Source organism: Sarcophilus harrisii, chromosome 2 (genome assembly GCF_902635505.1).
Source record: "Sarcophilus harrisii chromosome 2, mSarHar1.11, whole genome shotgun sequence".
NCBI lineage: Eukaryota > Metazoa > Chordata > Mammalia > Dasyuromorphia > Dasyuridae > Sarcophilus > Sarcophilus harrisii.
In genome coordinates this window covers 91,786,575-91,803,739 of record NC_045427.1, presented here as the reverse complement: position 1 = coordinate 91,803,739, position 17,165 = coordinate 91,786,575, and the positions used below count along the sequence as shown (strand labels likewise).

Here is a 17,165-nt window from a genome sequence, read left to right as displayed (position 1 = left end):
GGTATATATATTCATATATATGTACACACATGTCTACATAAATATATAGGTGTTCTTATATATTTATGTGTGTGTGTATATATATATATATTTATATATATATATATATATATACTTGTGACTTGTGTGTTTATATCTGCATGTATGTGTATATATATATATATATGCATACATTTACAAATACCACATATAGGGAAATGATGGCCAGGAAAATTATTTTTCATCTGATCAATGACTGGGATGTAAATTGACTCATATGGTAGTCAAGTGATATATTTTCCTGAAAGAGTGGCAGTCTTGATAAGACAACTATACCTATAGAAAGGGAAGAAGAAGATGAGATATTTACATATGTATACACACATATAAATATATACAAATATAGGGCTTTTATGTACGTGTGTATATTTTTGTATGTGTGTTACGTAATATACTACCTGGTACATGGTAAACCCTTAAATGTTTTATATTTTTTCCTGAAATCTTCTGTATTTTTTAGCTTTTTTTAATCTATGACAAAGTTTGTCCTTTTGCCAGGGGTCACCATCTATGAACAAGTTGGAGCTTATAGGAAGCACTGATTTTCTAATATATGTACTATTAATTTTACCTCAGTGTAAGAAAACAGGAGGCAATGATTATGTTGGAAAGGATGCATATTTAGAATCAAGGAATCTGGGTTCAAATCAAAACTTTTCTACTTAATACTTGAAAATTTCATCTACCCTCTCTGGCTTCTGTTTGATCATCTATAGAGTCTGATCGTTTATAGCTTTCAATTCTATAATCCTAAATACATAAAACTAAAAAATGGAGCTTAATTCTTCTGCGAGGGCATATGAGTATTTGAAGCAATAACAGATATAAAGGTATATACCCAATAAAGTAAGATCACATTAGAGAGAGCCTTCAGAGAATGAAAGTTTTGGCTCTGCCAGATAATATTTATTTTAGAGTATTTAGAGCTGGAAATGACTGTAGAGATCATCTGGTTCAATCCCTTCATTTTACAGATGAGAGAGATTAAGTGAAATGTTCAAGGTCATACACCTAGTGAGTAACAGAGAGATGAGATTTAAACCTCAGTTTTCTGCTTCAAAATCCTGTGCTCTTTTCATTACGCTAGGCTGCCTTCAGTCATTCAAAGCCTCAACTTTGTGGGCATTTCCTCCCTCTTCCCATATCCCTATATCAGATATTACATATCATTTACTTTCTCTCTCCTCTTATTTCTATCAAGATGTGCCTTTATATCCTTCTGTAGAGATATCTAATAACTCCTCAAAGATTGACTCCCCTCAGGGTTGTTTACATTTTTGAAGCATATTTTCTTCTATTTATTTTCTTAAGATTAAAAAAAAAAACTTTTTATTTTCAAAACATATGCATAGATAATTTTCAACATTCACCTTTGCAAAACCTTGTGTTCCAAATTTTCTTCTCCCTCCCTTGCCCCCACTAGCTCTCCCTTAGACAGCAAGTAATCCAATATATGTTAAACATGTGCAATTTTTCTATTTATATTTCCACATTTATCATACTACACAAAAATCACATCAGAAAGGGAAAATGAGAAAGAAAACAAAAAGCAAACAAGTTGTTTACATTTTTTAAAATAAGGATCAACACCTTCAGTTAAAATTCAGAGTTCATTTCAACTATATATCATATACTGTCCAATTTTTGACTGTTATGGACCTAGTTGCCCCTAGACTTTTTATTTTAATTTTTTAGCTTTTCTCATATTCAGCTTTCTCCCTCCATCCCTTTTCTAATTTTGTTTCTTTCTTTCTCCCCAGTACCCTTTCTCTCACTATTGCCCTTCTTATTCCATAATAACTAAATTCCTCTTTTGTGAGAAGTTAATGAAACTGTTCTGCACAGATATTTAGGCTCAATAAACTATTGGTTAAGGTTGTCAAATTTATGGACAAAACTGCCAGGAGGTACATTTTTTAAGACTTGGTCTTTCAGATCACCTACATTTAATGTGAAATGAAGAAAGGAGCTTGAGATCCCAAGAGCAAAGGTTAACAGGGCATGGATTCTAGGTATGAGGGCAGTTTGTGTGAAGGCACAGAAGCAAGAGATAGAATATTAAGCCCGAAGAGCAGTAAGCAGATCAGTCTAGCAGAAACACAGTGTATGAGGTAGAATCCTGTTAATTCATTCTAGAAAGAGGTGGGAGCCAAATTGTAAAGGGTTTTAAATGCCACTAAAAGTGGGCATGAATCCAAGCTGTCGAGGATATAATTTTGAAGCCTAGGAATGTTTTTCCTTGAGATAAAATTAGGCCTTACCATTTAATTTTCAAAGTGAATGTGAATGAAGCCTAAACCTAAATGCCAAAGAATTCTGATTTATCTTTTCCTAACCTGGACTTATTCCAGTATGCTTTAATACTCTTACCAAACAAGTCCTCTCCTCATTCTTATTTCTCATTTTGAATTTTTAAGTTTCCTTAACTGCCTGGGATTAGTCTGAGTGGGTAAAAGTAATGTTTGATTAATAAAGAGTCCCTTCAATCATGAGTCAAATTGTAAAAGCTGGCAGATTCTTCAGTTAACATGCAACCTTAGAAGCTAAAATATCAGACAGAGGGGCTCTTTTGGATTTTCTATACTGCTTTGCTAAGAAATACTGAAAATCAAAATTCATATAATCAGAGTCTGTAGGTTAATAAGGATATATATATTGAATAAACTGTCTTATACAATAGTGTAAGAAAAAAACGTTTCCCTCAACTCTGTGCAATTTAGGTCATGTACAATATAAATATTTTCCTGTTGGTTCAATCTTCTACCAATTGAATCTTCACAGCTCAGTGCTCATATGGATCAAATTTTGAAGAGATGAGACTGATCAGTCAGGCTCTTCAAACGTTTTGATTCACAGATCATAAATCAGGATCCACTTTTGTAGTCTCCAAAACTCTTTGCTGAATGTAGAGGTAGGACAATGTAGGGAATGATGTACTGGACCTGAGTTCAAATCCTGTTCTGATACTAATTGCTTCTATAGGCAAGTTTTTAAATCTCTTAGATATTCAGTCTTTATCAGTAAAATAGATATGATGATTGTGTCCCCTACTTTATAGATTAAATGTATAGTAGAGTAAAGATGAAATTACTTAGGAAAAAAGGTTCAATCTTCTAACCCTTGATTTTTTTAAGTGATGCATACTAATTGATCAACAAAAAGGGACCAGATCTCCTTAGCTTAAGCCTGGATTCCAAACACAAGGAGAAACCATCTTTTATACATTAAAAACAATTGATCAAATAAGATCAATTCAACAATAGGTAATATGATTTCTAATTGCAGTAAAGATTAGGACTTTTCAAATTGGGAAGGAGAATTTACAGATATAATTCCCTAAATTCAGAAAAAGTGTCCTATTCTCCCTTAAGGTCTGCAAACAATCAAAGGAACATGGAAACAATAACTAATTGATCAATATGGAAATAGTTTTCAGATAAGATATTTGGGTTGCTTGAGGGATGTACAATTGTAAGAAAACTCCTTGTATCGATCTTGTAGCTTCGTTTCTGAGCAGCATAACATGGGTCTTTGTTTAAAATCTCAAAGCAGCAGGAAGAGATGGTCCAGTTTCCCAGACATGCAGGGCTAGGTTCAAACAGTATAATAACATTTTCTCCCAATATCCATTATTAGATAACTTTTTTCACAAGACAGAAATTGGACTAGCCCATAATTGAAGAGAAACAGAGCTAACTCCAGAATTGATACAAGATGGAGTCAGTGTGGTTCATTAAATTCTCGCAATTAACTACTTGCTTTCCTAATTCCTTCAATTTCCTCAAATGTCAGTTATAATTATTGCTCTGGGTTATTCCTAATGAGTCTGCAAGCAATCTTAAATTATCCACCATCACAAACAACTAAACTGAGAAAAGAAAGGGGAAAACACCACACTTTTGTCATTTTATTTTTATCAGTGTGCTTTATTCTTATATTACATATATTTAGAGATTACTCCCTTTTCATGGAAAGTCTTTTTTATTAAAAAAAAAAAAAGTAAAAGAAACAATTCAGTGACCTCAACTAAAACTATGCGATGTTTCATATATGTAGAAATATTTACTTCTCTATTTTTTCAATTAACATAAATATATTTTCTTTCCCTCCCAATATCCCTCCCTATCCTATTGGGGGGGAGAGGAAAAAAGAAGAAAAACAAATTTCTTGTAACTAAGATGCAGTCAAGCAAAACAAATGCTCCAAATGGCTTAACTCCATATTGAGCCTAAATTTTGACTCCTCAAACTCACAGTCCTTCCTGGCAATTAAAATATTTGTTGGAGGTTAATGCAGTGAATGAATCTTGTGAGATGTCAATCTGTGGAAGATCTAGCACTTAGCATAGTGCCTGGTATATAATATTAGTACTAAATGTTTAATGATTATTGATTAATCCACCGTAGTTTACAAAGGAGGCTGAAGACTGTCAGAATATAAGATCAGGGAGGAAGAAAGAGTCATCTAATTTAGTTCAATAAACATTTATTTTTTCCCTTTCTTTGTTTAAAGCAGTATGACATGTAAAGAGAAAACTTGAAGTCAGAAAGACCTCGTCATGTTAAACCGTACCTCTCATATATGCTAGTTATGTGATGTCAGGCAAATCATATAACCTTTTTGTGTTTTAGGATTTTCTAAAATTAGAAATTTTTGAACCTATTACAAATTATCAATTTTGAACTGAATTTTGAATTCAAAATTGAATTTTAACATAATTGTTTTCTTTTGTACTCTTTGTTATGTTATTTTATATTTTTAAAAAACTTATTCTGAGAAGGAGGTTTATAGGGTTCATCAGGCCACTGAGGGCCCATCACATAGACACACAGATACAGATACACACACACACACACACACACACACACACACAGAGAGAGAGAGAGAGAGAGAGAGAGAGAAAGAGAGAGAGAGTGTTAAGAATTTCTGCAAGACATTTTTCACTACTTATATTGGCTATCCTGGGAGATAGGTCCCAAAAGAGTTTATAGAAATAACCACAGGTTAAGTCTCTAAAAAAAGAGGAGCTGAAGAGATTGAATAAGACTATAACTAATAAGACTATAACTACAACTAAATAAGAATCAAAAATCAAAGTTACCACACATTTTTATATTAGCTTCTGAGTCCTGAATTTCATTTTTTACTTTTGCATTCCCACCACTAATCACAGGATTTTTAATAAGCAATTACTAAACCTTATTGTTTGATTGATGAAATGACAGGAGACACAAAGAAGTACACTACTGTTAGATATCATAATGTTAGAAGTTGTGAATGTTAAAAGGCATAAGCTAACTCTTCTGAGTTGGGAGAAAATGATGGCCTGCTATTCACCACAATCTGATACTTTTAACAAACAAAAACAGGAAAGAAGGTAAAGTAGTTTGAATGATAATGGTAATAGTTTGGTCACTGGTATAAGGGACTAGAGAAAGAATATGAAAGTTAAGTAGTAGTATATATGCCCAGGGATAGATTTTGTTTAAATAGAGGGAGAAATTATCAGTAGTCAAATAGGCAAATTTAGTAAGATATATTTTTTTAAATTTTGGATATGTTTTGCTAATAACATTTTAAAATATGGGTTTTATATGAATTCCTTTAAATATCTAGTTCTCAGTATTTTCATTAAATGAAAGAAAATGTTTTTAAGTAAATTGAAGGGATGGAATCAGAGAAGCCATCACTGATTAAATAGCAGCTATGATATAGTAGAAAGAGGAGAAATCTGGACAATTTGGTTCTAAACAGAACAGCACTAGCTAAGTGACCTTGGGTAAGTTATTGAATCTCTCAACTCAGTTTCCTGGTGTGTAAAAAGAGAGGGATAGATTTGATTATACCCAAATTAACTAAATAGATTCTGTAAAGGAAGAACTATCTGTATGCAGAGAAAGAATTGATAAATAGAAGCAAGTACAAGATGATTTGTTCTCATGATAACCATCTCTGGGGGGAGATGGGGAAGAGATAAGAATAAAAAGTTATGTGATAACTTTATTACATATTTAAAAAGAATAGCAAATTGTACATAATAGATTTACAATTTCATGTGCAATCATCTTTTTTTTTTCTTTCCTATTATGAAGATGCTTGTTTTATTTCTTAAGTTGAGGATAAAATAAATAAAAATTAAAATTTATAAAAAGAAAAGTGAGGGATTGACTATATGGTTTCCAAGGTCTTTTCACTTTCAGCATTAAAAAAAATGTTAACCTGGTTAGCATATCAAGTGGAAGTTCTCAACGGAGAGTAGTCTAACACTAATTAACATTTTCATTAATGACACAGATGATGGAATAGAGTATGCTCGGTAAACTTTCCAATTACACCAAGTTGAGTGGGGTGAGTAGCACCTTGAAGAACTTGATTAGAAGTGAAAATGACTTTGAAAAGTTGGAGAAAAAACAAAATATAAACTATCATGGGTAAGGATACCCCAGAGATGTGATAATTATCTGTACAAAGGCAAGATAGGACAAGATGGTTTTGCAAGGGTCATGACTGAAAAACGATCTGGGGTCAGAATAAATCACTAAGTGACTATTCAATGCTATTGTATGTCTTTGTTTTTGTTTTTTTGAATGATCACAACTTCATCCAGGAATGGAAAGAAGATCATAATATCAACGTCATTTGAAATAATTTTGCTAATGTGCTCCATATTTGTCATTTTGGAGGGGAATATTTTGTATTAAGTAGGTATTATTGAATGCAAATTAGATAGTCTATAAGATCTAGAACAGTATCACTTACAGATGGAATGAAAGTTTTATGTAAAAAAGTGTGAATCATTATTATTTGTTTAAAAAAAGAATAAAAGTTACACCAGACAACTGGTAAGCTTTTAAAATTTAAGAAGACTATTTAAGTGTGTGGTAAGGAGCAGCTATTCCTCATTTCCATTGGAAATGGTAATACAGTGAAATTGCATTGGAAGGGAATCAAGTTGAAAAGTAATACCTTGTTCATGGGAAAGATAGGATAAGCCCATAGAAAGCTAAATGACTGATGCACAGCTGCTATGGCCTCAAAGTTCTATTATTTCTCATCATCCTTAAACTTTCTTCACCAGAATGAGCTTTCCCACAACCAGGACAGTTTGTCATTTTTTGATCACCTCCAAACTGTGCCAATGAAATTGTAATCCATCTATTCCTTATTCCTTCTTTCCCTGATATATTATATCCCCTAGTTAGAATAGAAATCCTTTGAGGAAAAAAACTATTTCACTTTTATTTGTATCCCTAGTGCTAAGCATATAGTTAAGTGCTTAATAAATGCTTTATCATTCATTTACTCACTAAGTTTTAGTTATTTTTTTTTAACTTGGACTGATAATCAAAGATTTTAATGGGACATATACAGTAAAGAATGAAATTACAAATTAATAATGTATACAACATTCACCTCCTTGTGTTGTGCCAACAATATATTCTGTTATATGAAGACTTTTAGTAACTAAACTTGAAGAAGATTATCACTGAAATTTCATATAGAAATTGGCAAATGAAGAAGCAAGAGGAGGATGAAAAGGACAAAGAAGAGAAAAGGACTTTTGTATCTAGTGCAACTTAAAAACAAGGAGGAAATGGTCCCTTATTCTCTAAAAAATTATCTGTGGTAATTTTGAAAGTGCTAATTTTTTTTAACATTTTCTCAACAAAACACTGCAGTAATGTTATTTTTTTTCTTTCTAGGCCAAATGGCAGGAGATCATACGAGGCTGGAATTTCACAACATAGAGACTGGAATCATAACAGAGCGGCGGTATCTGTCCTCTGTCCCCTCCAATTTCATTGGCCACTTACAAAGCCTGACTTTTAATGGAATGGCATATATTGACTTATGTAAAAATGGCGACATAGACTATTGTGAGCTAAATGCCAGATTTGGCTTCAGGAACATCATAGCAGATCCTGTTACTTTCAAGACCAAATCAAGTTATGTTGCCTTAGCTACATTGCAAGCATACACCTCTATGCATCTTTTTTTCCAGTTCAAGACAACATCCTTAGATGGATTGATTTTATATAATAGTGGAGATGGAAATGACTTTATTGTGGTTGAATTAGTTAAAGGGTAAGTGTAAATCAAATGAAGTATGGTGCAATGAAAAAAGCTTTGAAATGGAGTTATAGGTTCGGGGATCAGATCACAAACCTTTTTCCTACCTTGCCATGAATATGGACAATTCACTTGACCTCTATCAAGCTCAATTTTCTCATCCTTAAGTTGCAAGCAGTTGGACGCATAATGTCCATTCCAGTTTTAATTATGTGGTCTGATAGCAAAAAATTTTAAAACCCAAATAATAAGAATACAACTAAATAGAACCTTCAATTTCACAGAATTCTTTTGTTGACTTCTACTTTTAGGAGAAAGTTGTCAAGGTGATTAAACAAAAATTAGATAAATAATTCTTGAAGATATGTTGAAGGAAATACTTGTTTAGGTAACATTTGAATTAGATAATTTCTGTCCTTTCTTTCATATGACATTCTGTGAAGAAAAAAAAGGAATTCTTTTTTTGCTCTGTTACGTCTGATTGGCTTCCTATTTCTGAGGTCATTGGCAGATAGATATCAATCATCAGTATTACATGGAAGATGGCAATTTTTACTATAAGGCTCTTGACAGATTACAGAAGAAGGATGAGAAATCAAGCAGAAGAAACAAGTTAGCTAGAAATAGCTAGTCAGAAAAAAAGAGTCTGTGAAAGCCACTCTTTTCCTATAGATTCAGTAACTCATTTCAACATTCATAGTTTGTCTATAATCACTTAAGAATAAACTTGGAGATTGATTTCTGATCAGTGACCATCATTATGTTGAATGGAAATTGAATTGAAATATTTTAGAAAGATATTCAATAAGGAATTTGCAAGTTGAGTGTAAGGAGTGCTGAATTTGTAGTTAAAAGCACTGGGTTCAAGTCGTATCCTTTTCACTTAATACATAGGTTTCAACAAGTTACTTTATTTTTCTGAGCTTTGATCTCCTCATATAAAAGAAAGCACCCAATATTTGTCCTCCTTGATCAAACAAAATCAAGCCCCTAATGAAATAATATATGTGGAACTATTCTACATAAGAAATTATGCAAATGTAAAGCATTATCATTAAGTCAATTAGAAAATTAAATTGATCTGAACATCTAATTCCTCCAAGATCCCAGCTACTTAGGATTTGGCTCTATATCATAAAAGTAAGAAGAATGGAAAGATGAAGATTTGAAATTCAAGTTGAATATTCTATCTAATGCTTCAAAGGCATTATAGAAATTTTTAAACTTAAAAATAGTTTCCATTATTTCACAATATAATTCTATCCAGCAAGCATTTATTATTCATGTATCATGCACTACATGATACTAAAAATATGATAAAAATGAAAAATAGTCTTTTCTATCAAGAAGCTTGCATTCTGCTGGATACAAAATGATCTAGTTCTCTTGTTGCAAGAATGTGGTATCTTTTTCCAGGCAATTAAAAATGTTTTTCAGCTATACAGTTAATCTAGGTATCTTACTTCATATAGTCAGAAAACCCTTCCATCACTCACCTCTTTTATTTTTTCCTTAGGTATTTGCATTATGTCTTTGATTTGGGAAATGGTGCTAACCTCATCAAAGGGAGCTCAAATAAGCCATTGAATGACAACCAGTGGCACAATGTGATGATCTCCAGGGACACCAACAATCTCCACACAGTCAAGATTGATACCAAAATCACCACCCAAAGCACAGCAGGAGCCAGGAATTTAGATCTGAAAAGTAAGTCTACACAAATTTGGGCCCCAGTTTCAGTCTCTGCTTAAATAAGGAAGTTATAAGTTCTAAGCTTATTTTTTTACTCTAGACAGAATGACTACTATTTCACTGATGGCAAGTAATTAATAATGCAACACAAAATCTTGTCTTCTCTTTTAATGTAGCAGAAATATATGTATTTTTCATAACATGTTTCAAAAAAGCCAACACCTAGGATTGCTTACATACATGGTAAAAGTTTGAAGAGTTAAAAAATAATATATTCTTCTTGATGTTGGGAGAAAAAGAAGAGTAAGTGTAAGTTTGTTGTTATTGTTTGTTGATTAGTTGCTTTAAAAAATATTTCCATTGTTCTTAACATATTTGTGCTCAAGGTGGCTAATATACATAAAGTTTCTCCTCAAGCTTATTAGTACCTCCTGGTGAGACATTCCCAAATATTTACAAACCATATGACAGAGGGCCAGAGAGCTTAATTAATACTCCCATGTCTTTAACAGTAGACCTCACCCCTGCTGAAGAAATGACTCTTCCAACATCTGCCTTGTCAAGAAGGGAAAAAAATTATGCAGGACTTTCTTTCCACATAGATTTCTTTGATCTCAGGAGAGCAAGTCAAAACTCCCCCACTAGGGAAGGTAAGAGTGGGAAAATACATCAGAAATATGTGCTAAGAAATCCTTAGCTCAAAGACAACTTTGAAGTCAAATTTAAGTTTAGGTAAGGCTTAGCTTTTTATTAATATAAAAGAACATCCCTTTTCCCCTCCCCGAGTCAAAAGACCACCTTGGAGATTTGGATAACTGTTGAGATAAAACCAAAAGGCTCTTTTCCTTTTAAGTGCTGAGAGATACTTCTTTAAGACATGGTTAAAGAAAGAAGAAAGAGAAGCAAATATTCAGCATTTAATTTGAAAACATATTTACAGAGAACATATCTATCCAATATAGGAACTGTGTTGTTGATGGCTGCCTACCTTTTTTCACAGAATAAGTACCATTATTCTCAAAGTGTGTCCTGTTTTTACCCACCAAGCAAAGAGTTCAATTAAAAAAGTAAAATGCTGGTTAAAGGGCCAAATACCTTTCCTTTTTTTTCCTTTTCCCAAGTGCAAAAATAAGGTAGTTTTTTTTTAATCTTCATCAACTTAATGGAAATAGTGCCTATTGTGCACAGCAGTCAGGTAGCAATTGTCAAATAACAGGGATTTGGAAATTCGGTCAGCTTGTTAGGTAAGCCACCTAAAGGGCATAAAGAAAGTTACATGATTTGAGAGAAAAGAGGGAGAGAGACAGAGAGACAGAGACAGAGAAACAGAGAGAGAGACAGAGACAGAGATATAAAGAGGAAGCTTCAGCAATGAGGGGCAGAGGAAAGCTTTTATGGAAGCTGCTCACATAAGTCCAGGGACTGAATGAAATGACTGAAAAGGAAGCACTTTATAACTTTTTAAAATAATAGATATTACATGTAAATATATATCCTAACCCTATAAAGAGAAAAGAAAAAATGGTAAATATCCTCTAGTAAAATTGATCTCAGGGCCCCTAGGTGGCACAGTGGATAGAGCACCAGCCTTGAAGTCAGGAAATCCTGAGTTCAAATCTGACCTCAGATACTAAACAGTTCCTACCTGTATGACCCTGGGCAAGTCATTTAATCTGAATTGCCTCAGCAAAAAATAAATAAATAAATAAATAAATAATCTCCTGGGTAATTACTGTTTCAGAGAAGGAATTAACTATTTATACCTGGAAAGGATCTCATAGAATCAAAAATCTACAATGAAAAGTGACCATAGGATACGTAGTTCAATCTCATTACACAAATGAAGAAATGTATGCACAATTTGGGGAAGTGACTTACTCGAGATCACAAAGTAAGTCAGGAACAGAGAATTAAGCCTATCTCCTCTAGCTCCAATCTTAGCCTCATTTCTACTGCATTGTACTACCTTGATTTGTCCATCAGTAATTGAGAAATAACAATAAAGGAAGCATCAAAGAAACCCTATGTAAAAGTTCTTTCTGATTCTCAAGTAATAGTTTCAAAATTCAATGGATATCTTTAACCTGCTTTTCAAAATAAAATATGATATTTTATGACAACAAAATTATTTGGGAGCAATTATAGAGGATCAATAGAAGCAACACTACACACAATATATATGTAACATATGATTATTCATTCCAAGCTCTGAGTTTAAAGAGATCAATCCAGATATTCAAAAACTATCTCAAATGCTACCTATCCCAAAACACATCATCTTTAGCTCATTACATCTCCTCTAAAAATGTCTCAGAATATATACTCTATCTATATCTTCAAAAATCTGACTTCCTCTAATAAACATTCAGGATAATCATGAATATTGGGTATAAGACAACCTTCACTTTTTCTCATAGGAAATTCAGAAAACACACACAAGACTGAGAGTAGTCTACAATCAATAAACTTCTCCTTCTTTTCCAATGAATTTCTTCTTCCTTCCAGAATCCTCTCTTGTCCTCCAGACTTGTATTGATACTCCATGCTTTAGGCTCCATTTGGGAAGAAAATAAATTTGTGGTTACTTTTTGGACAATCATTTAATATTACAGTGAATCTCTGATTCTCTCCAAAATTACATATAGTCATCCATCTTTGTGGCACTACATGAAAATTTGTATCTCTCCTGGAAGGGATAATGAACTTGGGATTGCTAAAGAAACAACACTATTCCCATCGAACCTGTTCTTTCCAAATAACTTACAGCAATAGTAGAAAGTCCAGATCATTTGTTCCTTCATAGTGTAGGATCTCTTCCAACTAAAGAGAACACATGGATGTACCTCTTTCTCTCAAGAGACAAATATTTCCTGGAACTTTACCTTATCACATTAACAGATTGTATTCTGGAACTCTTAAAATATGGGATCTTAAAGAAACAATCCCAGAATGGGTGTTGCCCTGAAAACTTCTCCTGCTCTCAAGAACTCCCACTATTTTACATCTATTAATATAATATGGTGATGGTAGTATGGTAATATTTGTACCATGTACAAATTGCAAATATCTTTTCTAATACTCTCCAGAGTTGAGTCATGAAATTAGGGGATCAGCAACACAATACTTCACTATTATCCTAGCTGCTGCCATCTCTTAGATTTACCTCTAGGACTGAGAAGAGAGTTAGTAAGTCCCTATAGGACTGTTCCAGAAGGTACTCCTTCTTCAAAGGACCAAAATTGTCTATCAAATATCTGTAAAAAAACAAACAAACAAACCAAAAAAAAAAAAAAAACCAGAGAGTAGGTAAAAGAATCTTAATGTAAAATATTGGTTCTCCTCTCACACAACAATTTACACTAACCTTTTCATCCCTAATTGATAAACTTTAATAAATGACTCAAAGAAAGACTCATATCCAGACACGAATGAGTATTTAAAAAAAGTTGATTACTTGACCTCATACACTAGCATACTATGTGCTATCGCCTTAAAAGTGAATTGTATAATGAGCTATATATTGGGTTCTCTCTCTCATGACTTCCCCGGCTTATAGAATAAAGCAGGAATCTAGGAGCAATCAATATCCAATATTTAATCTAGAATCCCATTTTCCCTTAAACATATTTTGCTAGTGGCTACACAGGCTTTGTTTGATGATCTCCGGTGAAAGAGAACTTTGCAAAGCAGTCCACTCTAATTTGTTAGGAAGCATTTGTTTTTGTTTGGTTTAGTTTTTTTTTTTTGTTGTTCACTTTATTGCATCTAACATGGACAGATGCATCTGTCTATGCTAAGATAGATAGACAGATAGACAGATGAATTCATTAAAGTCTAAACTTTCTTCCATGTGACAGCCTTTCAAATAATTGAAGACAGCTTTCATGCCCCCAAACATTTCTTCTACAATCTAATCCTTGTTTTCTTTAATTGATCTCCATATAACTATCTCAAAACTTATTTTCTTCATAATCATCCTTTGTATTTTGAGATTATCAAAGTCCTTCCTAAAATATGTCCCACATTAAATACTCTATACATATGTATAATCTGGGGAGAGAACACAAAGATTGTCTTTCCTTATTACTGGATTTTATGCCTTACTTAAAGCAACCATTTTTTGGGCTGTCACAATAATCATCTATAATGAGCTTGCAGTTCACTATATTCCTCAGATTGTTTGAGAACCTCTTTATATTCAAGCCTCTCCCATCTTATTTTTATGAAAGCTGATTTATTTAACCTGTCTGAGATTTCATTTACACTATGGCTCTTAAGTTTCATTTCTACATTATCCTTATTTAATTTTAATTTTCAGATCTATTTAGTTCCTTATTACAGAATTTCTTTATAATTAAAAGTAGGATGAAGTTTGGTAATCGGTTATGCAGAATCTGACTAAACTGTTAACCATGGTAGAGTAGTCAGCTTAGTAGACTTATTAATTGATTAAAGTGAATAAAACTGTGGGTTTGATGCTAAATAAATCACTTGACTTTGAATAGAGAAAACTGCTGAATTTGTACCTAGACAGTACATGAAAGACCTCAGTATGTCATTGATTGCAAATGGGTCTAGAAAGCTAAATGTGTAGATAACTCATCTCAATACATCATCAAAATTGGAGAGGAAAGAGAATTTTCTATTGTTGAGGGAGTCAGTAAGTTGCATTTATTTATATAACAGTATTTTGTTTTTGTATTAATGTTCATAATTTTACATATTTTCTCCACTTCATACAAAGCAAACATTACAAACATAACATAGAAAAAATGTTTTTGAACTTAGAAACCTACTTCTATAAGTTATTTTCTTTATCATAAAAGGTAGTATAGAAATGATAATGGTATTTTCTTATTTATTTCATTGATATTTGTGTGTGTGTGTGTGTGTGTGTGTGTGTGTGTGTGTAGTATACCTGTATATATTTTATTTCATCCTAACAAAAAACTCTCTAAAGTAGCTCAGGAAAATTTTCATGTATGGCAAACTGGAACTTAGAAAGTCAGAGTAACTTTCAAAGTCACACAGCAAGTAAGTGATGGTTTTCAAATCCTAACCCATTCTTTTTACATTAAATTTCAATACCTCTACATTACACTGTAATGTTTCTCAATTTTACTTATAGATTAGTTTATTCTGACTGAGAGATTTTGAAAGGAATAAGTCATTTTTTGCCTGCTTATTGGAAGGAGGCATAATTTTATTTTAAATCACTTCAATGATTATTTTCTTAGAATCACAGGGATTCTTAAATTGGGAACCAAAATTTATTTCTTTTTTATAATTTCATACCCACAGTTCATAAGAATTAAATTTCTTTAAAATTTTATATATTTTATTTTATGCATTTAAAAATATTCTAAGAAGAAATCTGACTTTACCAGACTACCAAACAAAAAAAGTTTAAGAATACATGACTTAGAGAATAGTTAAATATGATTCAACCCATTTGTATCAAACATTACTATATAAAAAACACTGTGCTACAAAGCAAAATATAATTTGGATAAAACATAATTTCTTTTCTTTTAAAATTTACCATTTAACAGAGGTATATGACACACACCTGTTAAATTATAATACAAGATCATAGATGATAAGCATAAAGGTGAGGGTAAAATTTCCCTTGAGATAAAAAATGGAAAAGGTCAAAATGTAACAACTGAGTGATCAGGGAAAGCATCGTGGAGGGAAGGATATTTGAGTTGGGCTTTATAAGATGGGTTTGGAAATTCATCTGGAAATGGGGATTCCAGGCACAGGAAAAGAGTAAGAACAATGGCAGAAAAGTTAAACAGTGCAGGATGGATAGTTTTATTACAGTATGCTAGTTTGGCTAGTTCTCAAAGGATGCAGAAAGGGAAATCATGAGATAACACTGGAAAGGCAGGATGGTGCCAGTGAGTGAAAGGATTTTACTCTTGGGTTGAGCTTATACTTTTATCTATAGTGGCTGAAGGGTTTTAAACAGAAAAGTGATATGACTAGATATATACATAAAAATCACATGGTCTTTCTAATACACATATTGTCTTCCAAAATCCCATTCAAGACATTCATTCAACACATATTTAATAAGCATATATTATGTAGAGAATATTAATGGACTAGAAAGGAATTCTTGATAATGTGGAAGTTTGATAAGAGAAGACTTCATTTGTAGCTTGTTTAAAAGATCAATTTTAAATGAAAATTAGATAAAAATCTTGTGCAAATGTTTATAAATATATGCATTCATTTGGCCAATGACTACATAGATTTTTGCCTTAAAAAAAAGAAAGCAAACTTAGACTTACCCTGCTTGCCTCTGTTCTCATAGGACATTTAATCCTACTACAAATATTGCTTGAAAAATCTGGCTATAACTGAGAGTACAAATAATAAGAATCTTTCCCCTAAATATATAATGTAACCATAAGTAACCTTATTTGGGAGAACTTTATAGTAGTACAGTTAGGAAGAAATGCTAACCTATACTAGTATGATTGCAATAGAATGAAAGGGATGATCAAAGAGATAAGAAAATTGTGGAAGAACCATAAGGGAAGAGATTTAAAATACATGGAAGAGGTAATTCCTGGAGCAAGGCCTTTGAGAAATTAGGAAGAGAAGGGATCATGGGAATAAGTCAATTGCCTTTAACATTGAATAATCATATATTCAAGTATATATCTTTCCTCAGGCGGAGCAAAGGGGAAAAATAGTGGATGCTGCTGATGAGGAACAGAAGATAAGAAATGATAAATTGAGGGAATTTATCTCAGATATCTAATCAGTGAATGAAAAATTATTAAACACTGAATATCATGTGTTAAGGATGCCAAAGTGGGGGGAGGGAGCAAAAGAGTATATTATGAAAGCAGTCCCTACCTAAGAGAAGTATAAATTGATCTTCTAATAGAAAAGGCAAAATGTGCTGAATATATATACATAGATACAAAATGCATATAAAATAGATAAAAGTAGGATTTTGAAAAGAAGGTGCTAGCATCTGATCATGCTTAAGCTAATTTTTGAAAGAACCCCAGGATTCTAAAATATTTATGTCCCCTATTCATGTGCAGCCAATCATTTCCTATGATTCTTTCCCAAGAATCTAGGACCACAAATGTCTCTCTTTCAAGAGACTTGGGAATTGATTCCATCCCTTACACAATTGTTTGGCATTGTTATATTGCATTTAGCCTTCCCTCCATCAGAAGAAGTCACTTTTCTGGATGTATGTGTGGAAACATTATTACACAAACCATCCCAGAATTGTTTGGAAGCCTGAGTTACATATACATTAGGGACAATGCAAAAGAAAAGAAATAGGATGGAATATCACATGTAAGGAACATCAAGGAGATCACAGCAGAGAG

General features: G+C 32.6%; 1 protein-coding gene across 24 annotated transcripts in view; it reads left to right on the top strand.

The window, feature by feature from the left end:
- The window catches only part of NRXN1 (neurexin 1), a 1,358,646-nt gene that overhangs the window by 646,620 nt on the left and 694,861 nt on the right, over positions 1–17,165 (top strand). For all 24 annotated transcript variants that reach the window (XM_031957196.1, XM_031957194.1, XM_031957193.1 and 21 more), the window contains 2 exons: positions 7,743–8,124; positions 9,626–9,816. In XM_031957196.1, coding sequence (XP_031813056.1) covers positions 7,743–8,124; positions 9,626–9,816 — 573 coding nt within the window. The remainder of the gene's footprint in view (positions 1–7,742; positions 8,125–9,625; positions 9,817–17,165) is intronic.